The sequence below is a fragment of the Dermacentor variabilis genome, chromosome 10, assembly GCF_050947875.1.
Source record: "Dermacentor variabilis isolate Ectoservices chromosome 10, ASM5094787v1, whole genome shotgun sequence".
Taxonomy (NCBI): domain Eukaryota; kingdom Metazoa; phylum Arthropoda; class Arachnida; order Ixodida; family Ixodidae; genus Dermacentor; species Dermacentor variabilis.
This window is the reverse complement of record NC_134577.1, coordinates 20505685-20517424: the sequence shown is the minus strand read 5'-3', so window position 1 is coordinate 20517424 and position 11740 is coordinate 20505685. Positions and strand designations below refer to the sequence as shown.

General features: G+C 44.7%; 1 protein-coding gene across 3 annotated transcripts in view; it reads right to left on the bottom strand.

Annotated features, from left to right (window-relative positions):
- LOC142560094 (dystrophin-like) overlaps positions 1 to 11740 on the bottom strand; it is a 47979-nt gene that overhangs the window by 13699 nt on the left and 22540 nt on the right. For 2 of the 3 annotated variants that reach the window (XM_075671908.1, XM_075671906.1), the window contains exons 14-17: positions 10591 to 10735; positions 8289 to 8484; positions 7596 to 7774; positions 2705 to 2891 (exon numbers count right to left, since the gene is read on the bottom strand). In XM_075671908.1, coding sequence (XP_075528023.1) covers positions 2705 to 2891; positions 7596 to 7774; positions 8289 to 8484; positions 10591 to 10735 — 707 coding nt within the window. Of the gene's footprint in view, positions 1 to 1279; positions 1340 to 2704; positions 2892 to 7595; positions 7775 to 8288; positions 8485 to 10590; positions 10736 to 11740 lie in introns of all 3 variants that reach the window. The other variant, XM_075671909.1, reaches the window with a different exon arrangement.

Below are 11740 nucleotides of genomic sequence, written 5' to 3'. Positions count from 1 at the left end.
CGATTGAAACAGGTCGCCTGATTCTCGAGTTGCACACTTGTCGACATCATGGTCGAAGCTCGTAATGTTAGGAATCCTTTTAACGTGACTCCTGAGTGTGGCATCCATCGCTAAGCTGATGTCCGCGCGGTGCCGACATTCTCGCACGAGCGAACAATAAGACGACATTTCGTTTGACCCTCGAAAACTGTGCGTTTGCCGTAGAGATAAGTGAAAGGAAATGTGCTACTCGTGCGACTCAGTGTGAGGAAACATAGCTGCATGTAGCTATCTGGTACACAGTAGCACAGAAAAGGGACGAGACACCTGTAGAGATAGGTGTCTCGAATTGAGCCATAAACGGTTACATTTGTTAGTATGCCTTTCGTTACATTTAGGGCTTGTGGAGGAAAAGTGAGCGTTTGATGAATTACACTCAACTAACACACTAACTTTACTGAAAATCAACATTGTGGAATATCACCGTTAACAGGACTTCCAGCTGTTGTCAATATGCTTTAATACCAGTAATTGCTACCTAGAGAGGGATAACAAGAGAGAATGGAAAGATTTGCTTATTAGATTTTATGGAAATATAGTAGGTCAAAGTACATATTCTGACAAACCACATACATAAACAAAAGTATGACAGACAGTGAGAAAAAGAAGGAAGTAAAATTTCACATTCTCATGTTATGCAAACGGAAAGTAGTAGTTACCTCTAAGAGGCTGAAGAGCAGAGCCATGTCAAAGTTAGCTGGGACTATGTTGATCATGCAATGAAATAAAAGCTGTTATGCTGAATGCTTCACGCTTGTTTGTAAACTACCCCAAAGTCAACGAACCTGCTTACAAGACCAACGCAGGCACCCATGCTTGTGTTAGCTGTAGCTCCAAATTTGCCAATGCTTTCGGCAGACATGAAAAAGAGAACCGGCTAGCACAGAGTACATTCATGCACATGCCACATTGTGTTAATGGCTATTTTATGAGAGAAAACCATGCTTCTTATTACATAGGGTGTGCTTTGTCGATAATCACAACCTTTTATGACAGCTCTTAATGTTCATTCCAAATGCATTCCAAACACTAGAAGGTATTTATGAGCTTTCGAAATTGAAAATTTTCAGTACGAGTAACAGCCAAGTTCTAGGAACTTCATGCAATCTGGCTAACCAGAGGAATAAGTTTCATTTAAAACTGCATTGGTGTACTGGAAACTTATACAGCATGCCAAAGACATTGAGTAAGACTACAATGTGAAGCAACACACACACCCCAAGCACCGGTGTTTACTTACGATGAACCAAGATTTGCATATTGGTCAATGTTTAACTGAGAGACCCAGATCAGCGTTCAGCTATAGAAAACAGGGTGAAGGCAAAAAAAACAAGACGAAAACCACTTCTGAGAAATTACACGCATCAATGAGTCCTTAAAGTAATAGAATGTCAGATTTTTAAATCCTGAGCACTTCCTCGGCATTGAATGACCTTGTCCACATAATTCCTACCGCTTTCCGAGAAGGACCAGCATTACAAATCCAGAACAACAAACATTAATGTGTGCAAGAAACAATGATCTTAGTAAGTATATCGGAGAGTTTGTGGGTCATGCCGAATGTGCTTAGAGCATTAAATGCAACACAAAAAGAAGCGTGAAATAACACAGACAGTCCGTGCATCTGTCTGTACATTGCTTTAAGATGCCAAGTACATTTATGAAGGATGAAAATCTCTTTTGTAGAGCTGCACACAACAAGTTAAAAATAGTGAAAATACAAAAAGTGTTGTACTTTGAAGTAACCACCACAAGAGCTTCCTTGGTTCTTGTAGGAAAGGCTTTCTTTTCCCTGATTTAACCAAAAATTTTTAAACACTTCGAGTTTCTTCCGATGGTTTTGCTGCTTCAACATTCAATTCTAATGTAAAAATGGACGTCTGAGCATGAAAGAGTTAGGTACACCTACGTGACCACCTAAGAATTCAGTACACTCTTTGCAAAGAAGAAGAAGAAGAAGAAGAAAAAAAAAAAAGAAACCATGCCACACCTGCACTCTAAGCCTCTGAGCTCCATAACCTAGTTCCTGTGGAAAGCTGAATATTGAAACAAGTTTACCTGCATTGTGACATGACAGAAAAGGGGCAAACGCACTTAGCTGGCGAGTCCTGTCAAGTCCGAAATGCTCTTGGCAACAAGCCTACAGTGTCATCTAGGGTAGCTGAACGCAGGGAGACTCGAGAGTAACGAAGGAAAAAAACTGAGCGGGATGCTGTGGGAGAATTGATTAGCGACTATTGATTGTCTGGTTAGTTTCATGATTCGATGAAAACTGTTCTAAAGACGGCACTAAACAAGGAGGAAATAGACACAGCGTGTCTGTGTGCTCCTTGTTTCGTCCCGTCCATAGCACTGTTTTCATCTAATGATGCAAGAGAGTCAAGCATTCTAAGTGTCTATTGGCTATTTTATGGAAGAGTTGAAGTGCTGCCATTTTTTGGGTTTTAACATTGCCATCCTACAATAGTAACAGCCAAATGCACGGTACTACAGTCAATCTGCATGCCTAAAGATACAGATGTGATACAAATGATGAGATACAAATTCTACTTAATTTCGAAAGTGGTGTATTCGCCACTGTATTCTTAGGTCGCTGCCGACTATAGAATTTGCCAGCACTGTAGCCAATGAGATAAGAAACGGGAAATGCCAATGGGAAGCGAACCTTGTTTGGGTTCGGACAGCAGGTCATCCAATTGCCGCAGAATGCTCTCCAGCTCTCCGTCGAGGGGTAGCCCGGGTAGCGCGGCAGGACAGCCATTGCCCATCCCTGTGGTGCTGGCAGGGTCTACCATGAAGGTCGACTGCACCGGCGACGTCAGGTCCCCAAAGGTGCACTCCTTTGCAGAGTCCTGCACGTTTGACGAGAGCACCGAAACCAAAACTTCATTTCTTTACTTTTCTATGAGCGTGAGTGAACACAGACAAGTTTCAAGCAATTTCAGAAGGTGATGCCCTAGTAGCCAAAGCGCCATTGCATCAGGCACACAGCTGCTTGCTATATTCAGTGGTCTGGTTATTCAGTGGCCTAGTTAGTGGCCTGTCATAATCAGTGCCCTGGTGGGTAGGGTGGTGCATATATCTTGGCGAGTGGTTTCGCAGCGTGTGCGGCTGTGTAAGGTAGCATGAACTAGGCATTAAGCAATACTCCCGGCACTGCCGGCAAGTGCCTATGGACAATCTAGGGATGATGTTGACGTTTATTTATACCCTTGGGGATTTTTCGGGGCACTCCAACAGAACATACTCATCAGCACACAAGGGACGATGCAGAAGATGGCTCCAAATTAATATCAACCATCAGCACTTAGTTAATTGATAAGTGCTCTGGGCAAGCGCTTGTTTGTCGGCGGCGGCGGCAGCAGCCTAACTTATGTCCACTGCAGGGTGAAAGTCTGTCCCAGCAATTTGCAATTACCACAGACTCGCGTAAGACAACTACGTCCTATGGCTGGAAATTTTTTTATTTCTTCACACCGTCTACTCCTCTGCCATCCTCAACTGTGTTTCCCTAAACTGGGAACCCATTCAATTAGTCTAATAGAACACTGTTTTACCCATTCCGCACAATATGTGACCCGCCTAGCTCTACACCATCCTCTTATTCTCAACTAGAAAACCAGCTGGCTGTGTTTGCTCTATAATACAGATTTCCTGTCCCTTAACATTACACCTATCACTTGCTTCCCAACACTTGTTGCATGATCATTAGCGCCTTCCCAAGTTTCCTTTTCAGCATCCACCTATCAGCTCTGTAGGTTAGTACTGGTAGGACTAATTGCTGTATTTAGTAGAAGTGCGCGAATAATCAAATACAGTTGATAACAGATAATTCGAACTCCACGAGGAACGTAAATAAGTCCGAAATATCGAACGTCCGAAAAAAAAAACAATGTATATAAAAAAAGATTTTATTTACGTTTTAAGGTCCCTGTGCAAGGAAGAAGTGATCGATTCATTTCTACGTGCACTTCCGCTTAAGTGCAACCAAGTCCACCTGTATTTCTGCCAATTTTGTGTTGTCTCTGTATGCTGATGCAAGGACTGCAAAGGATCGAGTCAGATCCGCATGTGTAGGCTCCGGAGCACACGGCACGTCATCATCCTAGTTAAAGTAGCTGTTTGACGGTGTGAGAACTTGCTCAATTGTTTCGTCATCGTTCAGTTCGGCACACGACAACACCGCCCTCTCGACGTCTGCAAAGTCTTCAAACGTAGCGGAGGCAGGAATCTGCACACCGCAGCCTAGCAGGTCATTAATGTTGTCCACATTTGAGCTCGTTGTGGTAGGCCGCAGTTCAGGCTCTTCAATTGCAGAGTTGGGCTCATTTGGAGTTGGGCTGCGAAGGCACCGCTGGTGCCATTTGACAAGCACTGTCGATAACTTCACGAGAAAGACTTCTTGGAGCCAGTAGTGTGCAAACAAACAGACAAGCACAGAATGGTAGAATGTTGTTGGGATGGCAAATTGAACAAACAAGAGAGCGGGCCATACGTGGTAGTGCCGGAATCATGGTGCAAGGAAAGCAGAGGAGAGGCCCCGGCCAACACGGATGTATTGGAGAAAGTGTGGCGGAAGACACATGTTTTTCGCAAAGGACCACTGGGACTGATACCCAAACGTTAACGTTGCCATAGCACCCACAGCTCCTGAAGCTCTCGCTGCTGCTCTAGGCCTCTGAAAAGTGAGGTAGGTTTTTTTCGACCTGTGTCTTTCTCACAGCAGATTCTGTTTGCAAGACAACCTGACTTTGGAGCATGAAGACTGTAAGCTTGAAAGTAGTGCTTTGGGTCCGTGAGTGCGAGTTGTGAGTCAGCAACAAACACACTCAAGTAATCATAGCATGGGTCTTCAACGTGCCACGGAAAAGCACAGGGGCACGTCTACTTCACTAAAACTGTTACAGAAGTTTCGTAGGCTTTGTTCCGATGCGCATGGGCAACACACACTACCGGTGGCTCTTAGCAAGTTCAAAGCTCCCGCCTATCTGCTCCAGCGAGCTGACTGGAGGCGCAACGGGAGATAGCACACCTACATGGCTGCATTACCGGCTTCAAAAACGTGACATCAACGCCTCTCCTATTTTGTTTGTTTCCTCCATGGCCAGAATGGATGTGATGATTGCGATGTTCATGTGACCTCACTCAGACAAACCCTCCAAGATTGGCATTTGCAGTTAAATCTCAGAGGCGCAGTGCTACGACCAAGGCAGGACCTCAGGGATTACCGTCTAGCGTGTAATCTTCGAGGTCATACTTGATGTCTCGTCGAGGTTGCCATAAGAGATAATGGTGGCAGAGTTGGCGGACACTACAGCCATGGACAGAGTCAAGATAATCGAATGTAGAGCAAGCGGCTGTCCAAAATATTGGTCATCTTTATACATTAAGTCTATGGGGCCATTGGCGGCGGCGCGAAGCTGTCCGAATGACCAAAACATGTCCGATTTATCGGTCGACAACTGTATATGAATTGAACAGTGAACATTCGAATACTTTGACTCGCATATAGAATACTATTCGAATATATAATACCTACAACTATTCAGCAGAAAACCCGGCTGTAGTCTGTACCTTCGTGCATGCATTCCTACAATGCGCAATCTCTGTTGGTACAATGTTTGTCCAGGTCGACAGGACTGATCAGAACGAATAACGTGACGCGGAGAGAGAACAATCAAAGCAGAGCATATGGGAAGCACGAAAGCATGCGCGAAGGTAAGGCTGATAAGCTGCCAGAAGGCACACAGATTGTATCAGATATGCATGTTCACACATGCAGTTTAGCACATTTCAGAGCTTTCCGCCTACATGCGAGCGCACACAGACAAACTTGGCACGCATGGTTGCGGTAGTTGCCGGCTGGTCGGCCACAAACCTGAACGCTGCTTTAACAACTGTCAATTTAACCTGTACGCGTGATCTCGCGACCGATAGCTGACAAGACACTTGTAGGAACATATTAGCGACAAGCTTTTCACGACGGCTTACAGCCCGTTAATACAAAGCTGTCTTATCAGGTGTCCACTACTAAAGTTACAAATTTTTTTCTTCATGCCAAATCAAGACAGATCTATTTGCAGCGGTTCCTAAAGCCGACAAATCGCCTCACCAACGAAAACAAGTGTATGGGATGACTGTTGATCACAGCCGCCATCTTTGCGGAACACCGTACGGTGGCCGCTTGTTTCGAACGCCATTTGTAGGCACACATCGGTCTTTTCCTGTAGCTTCGACGTATTGATCACAAGACTAGCTTTTGATTTACACAGCAGGCTCAAAAATGTCAGGTGACTAGTGCACTGATCGCTCGGCTACAGAAGCATTTACACGGAGGGCAGATGGACACACGATGGAAGGAGAGGGTGGCTGGTTTCTGGAAGAAAAGCACAAAGCAGAAGCTTGCCATTAAACAGAGTATGGCCTACTATTAAAGTTAATACCTCATTGGTATTCAGGACAACCTCACTTACAATTTCTTGTCCTTCAGAAGTAAAAAGAAGCACTAGATTGTATTCAACAGACTTTCTATTGATAAAAAATATTCGAGACCTTCAAGACCTCCCTTTAATAAAAGCAGACTGTGCTATACACATCTCGATTCCCAGATCTCTACCATACTTATTTGAACATAACGAGAGGTTTTTACAGTGGAGCTGTATATGGCTAAGGTACCATAGAATTTTTGCGTCAGCACAAAAATATTTTCGTCATCAATGGCTCATATCCCCATAGGCACACATCCCCGTAAGCAAGCAAAAAATGCAATTGCTCATAGCCCTATAAGGCAGAGGCTACAAGCACTCAGCAAAACGAACTGTGCTTACATTCTTTCTAATCACGCATACAGCATACAGAGCAGCTCGTCGAAAACTGTCATTATCAATGGCTCATACCCCCATTGTGATGACACTACACCCTGTTGTCGTTGTCGGTGATTTCAATGTGAATGTGTTGGGACTGAAAAGGGAGTGGTTTACGTGTTTCGTGTTGCAGACTTATCGCTTGCGATGCCACACTGATCCGGCCCGACCGACAACCCAGCAGCGCACGTGCATCAATTTGACATTATCAAAGAAAGTGTTTGCAGTTGCGAGAATGCTGATCAGTGTCAGATATCACAGCGACCATAAAGCCACTGTGACTGTCGTTACTAGGCGACAATGAATGATGGAATAAATTCTTTACCACAAGTTTTCTTGCCACAATGTTTACAGCTCCACTGGCCATCTAGCTTTGCAGGGCAGAATGCCCTTGAATTTTTTTCCCGGAATTGGCTATTCTATATCGTTTTATATGAGTGTGCATACCATTCTTCTTGGTTCGCCCACCTGCACTCTTGCCTTATAGTCGAATAAATACGGTAAATTGCTGACAATTGCCAACATTTCTTATATAATGTCAGTAGGCTAATGAGCACGTGCAGCGCCATGTTTTTTTTTTCACAAAATTTGTAACTGTGCAACCTTGTGTTAAACTTTCTGATGTTCAATATTGGGCTCTTATTCTTGATGCTATTCTATACTCAATTCAAAATCTATAATTTGGTAGCTTACCAGTGTGCCCTTGTTTGCACAGGCGCTGACAATCTCCGAAGGAGGGGCACAGGCAATTGGCGATGGCGGCTCTGGAAGCGTGGATGAACTTGCAGCCACGTCCCGGCGCAGCTCCCAGACGACACTCGGCGTTGGTGGTGGGGGCGGAGGGGTGGGTGCGTTCAGGGGGGCCTCCATGGCTATTGGGAAGATTAAATGCGAAGCTATCGTAACGTCGACGGCACAATGTCATTCTAAAGATGTGGAAGACCTTCCTTTATTAACAAATGTGTCTCGGCTCGACACTTCTCAACTTTACTATAAGCAGAGAGCAGCACGGCCCCTCAGATGACGTAGCAACTTGGCTTCAATAACGCTTATCAGCAATTCCTGCACTGTAATTTTGCACTATGAAATTTTCAGCATCTGTTGGAAACCTGGGGAGGTACAGGTGTCTCCCACAGCACTCAATGTTGCAGGAATCACAGGTTCCTTGTAGTCGAAAGCTTTGCTGCCCCTGAATAACCAAAGTCAAGAAGGAACTCTAGGCCGACGCATGTTTGTAAAAATGAAGCTAGACTATCATTCAGTATTAGCTATAACCAACAAAACATGAATAATAAAGACTGAAAGCAAAAATTTTCCTTTCTCTGCACTTAAAAGTCATGTGCAGAGTTCATGCCAACAAAACAAGGCTTTAATGTTTTGTCGCACCTTTGAGACCATTGTGAATCTCCATGAACCGATCCATGCTTTTGCATGGCATCCGCCCACCGTTGGCCGGCGTGCTCTGGAGCCAGGCGAGGTTGTTCCCCGCTGGAGCCAAGCACGGATGACCACCGCCACCAGGCACCCCATTGGGGACGCACATCACGGCATCCGCGCCACCCGTCTCCTCTCTCGATAGCACCTTTCAAAGCAACGGTAAAGAGAATTGTGGCTTAGTCAGGCACTTTGCATTCCTTGCAAATGGGCACACACCTTCCAGTCACAGCCAAACTTGTGCCTAACAAATTACATGTAAATAATTACTTGTAATCACTTAAACATTTTCGTAATTTTGTAATATGACAATTACTTTGTTTACTTGCTAACATTCACTGCAGTTCAATTACCTTTTTTTCAGTAACCAATTACATATAACCAGTTACTTTAGTGTCGAGACAAGCTGCAACAAACGACACAGCTTAGACAACAAGAATTTGGTGAAAACTACAGAAGAACACCCGAGACTGTGTCGGTTAGCAGCCTCGCAAATGCTCATATTCAGACAGGAAAGCCTGGGGGCTCAGTATTTGTTTCATCTTAATGCTCCACCGGATGCTGGTTGATTAATTGACCAGATGCTGCAGTATGTCTTGATAGTAAAGGCCACTTAGGACGTTATAGCCAGGAAATCACAAAAACTTTTCAGCTTTTCTCTGAACTGGGAGCGTGTTCTCGAATTCCCAGCAACAATGAAGCATTGCTGTTCAGAGGACCCAGATGCTGAGCAGAAATATTTTGTGCGCAAGATCCGTATACGTTGCAACACTACCCTACCGTCCTGAATGCACATAGAGCGACCTGACTAACCTCCTTCCCTTTCCCTCTTTTTCCTCCTCGAGAAGGCTTTCAGAGTTGCTGCTGATGTCTTCACACACACAAAAAAGAAACGATGACCAATGAAATTTTTTAAAAGCAATTGTTAGTGGATATAAGCAGTGTATGAAGTGCTGCAGAGGGTGCACTGAAACTTGCCATACCAGCTCGTTCTCTTTACTGTACCTATGCAGTGTAAATAAACATTTTGAGGAAAGTAATGCAAAAGTAATCAATTACTATTGTGTAACTCCTCAATTACTTTCGTGGGACAGTATTTGATAGCTGTAACTGATTACATATTTGAATGAAGTAATTGGAATCGGTTACTTTTTTCCTGTAACGTGTGCAAATCTGGTCACAGTGCATATACTATGTGGGGATGCTCGAGCCCTCACGCAACCCCAGATGTTTTCCCCACATGGCTCTCGCGTCTTCTGTAATCCCGCTTCTCCCAGTAGCTGAGCACCGGTGGCGGTCAGTGTGGTTGCAACATATTACGAGAGTGGGCATGAGTGTTGTGCTGCTAACACCACCTAACGGTGGGATTAGTCGGGCGCAACAGGGAGTAGGCTCTTCCCTCTTCAGCTTGGGGTCGGTGAGCGGTGTGGACATTTTGCGTGTGCGCCGACCCGCTTCGCAGGACTTTCTTGCAGAAGGACTAGGAGTGGGGCAGCATAATGGACGAACACGATCGTTCTAATGCGACATCATTCGCGTGACTGTGCACGTGAACGACAAGGCATTCGTGTCCAGCGTCGGAGTAAACATATTCGCTCGCTATACGGTCGCAGTGAGTCCAATTTCCATGATTTATCATGCGCCCATCGGCATAGTAATGCGGCCAGCAGGCATTAGTGTGTGAAAGATGCAAAAAAATGCCCTTGCGACCGTTTGCACTACTGTGTTGTCGTTCCCTTGCTCCAAGAGCATATGTGAGACCTCATACCTACCTATCAGCATCAAAAGCTGATCAAGCATAGAATTTGAGAAATTTCAACAAAGCCTAAGTAAGGATGAACACATCCTTGAAGCTGTAATTGCACACCGATGTGAAGCTGTGCAGCATGGTTGTAACAAGACACAACCAAAGAAAATGCGATCATTCACACATATAAGTCCTTTTTTATTTGCACTTTGTTACAATTACGTTATGCTACTTCGCATCCATAATCAAGAACGAATTATTATTAATAGAGTAATTAAATATAGATCAAGAACCAATTAGCCTTCACACAACATCCAAACAGAACCTTCAAAGAGCAATAATAGTGCACCATCATATTTGTCAGCCTATGAACTTCAAAATTTGTAAACATAATGCAAATGCAACACCGAGAGATGAGGAGAGCGAGATTAGTGTGCGTTTAAATAAAGAAAATTTTGAATTTTCTGAAAATTAGGCGTGCTGGCAGGTATGCACCATATTTCTCACCTGAAGAAGACTGCGCATGCGTTTCAGCTGCACCTCCACCTGCGCCAGGTGCTGGTGGAGGTAGCGCTGCCGGAGAGGTGACGAAGGAACCGATGTTGGGCTACCCGTGCCGAGTTCTTTGGCCGCTACCTCACGGGCAAGGTTCCTGTGGGGCACATAAGGACCAGTCAGAAGCAGGGACGACATATATCCAAAAAACCTACAATCGAATGTTAATAATGAAGACGCATCAGACAAGAAAATATATTGCTTATATCCAATATTTGTTAAAAGCATACATTTGTCGCATGCTGACCCAATCGGACTCCAATATAATGAACAAGAATATAACGAATTACCAAATACAGTAGATCCTCATTGATACAATCCCATTATGTATGATTTCTCGGCTCCAACATTTGTGATTGAGAACTCAGAAAATGACCCATTATAGTTTCACTTATTTCTTACCGGTTTATATCTTCTTGGAAAACACTAATTTTCGGCGCCAACGCTCAGTGCCTTGCCAGACTGTGGTCAGCTGAGACATTTTCACGACGCTAGATCCCACGGAAATAAAGGCGCGAGGCGCGTGCAATCCAAAACAGCAGCTTCCCCGCAATACTCGCCCACCCATCTCGCGTGAAGACGTCAGGTGCGCACTCAGTCTCCTATTCCGGTACCACCAAATCTCCTCCCAGGTCATCGCATGCCGCATTCACAGCTATCGTGACCAACCCTATTGCGATAAGCATCTTCAGCTATCTGTTTCACAGCGCATGGGGCATAGTGCCATCGGAAGCATATCGCATGCGTTTAAGAGGTGATAACCCAAATGCGCTGTTGGTCCCCACTGCAGGTGGCGTGAAATGAGTGTAATGCATTGCGCGGAAGCACCGCATTCTGGCATTGCCCGCCAATTTGATTTCATTTAGGTTTCCCATCACTGCCTCAAAACACTATGCAATGGCAAAATGACAATGTGCGTCTCAGGTCAGGTCGTTTGGGCCCCACTAGATGGATTCATGTCGATTTTTCGTGCCAGTGATTCACGTTTAAAACTTGCTACAGGCCGAATTCGAGAAGCGCAAATGTATGTTTGCCAAGGCCACAAAAATGACAACGCCGTATCAGGCTCCACCAGCTTTGCACACATATCATGCTGCAGAAA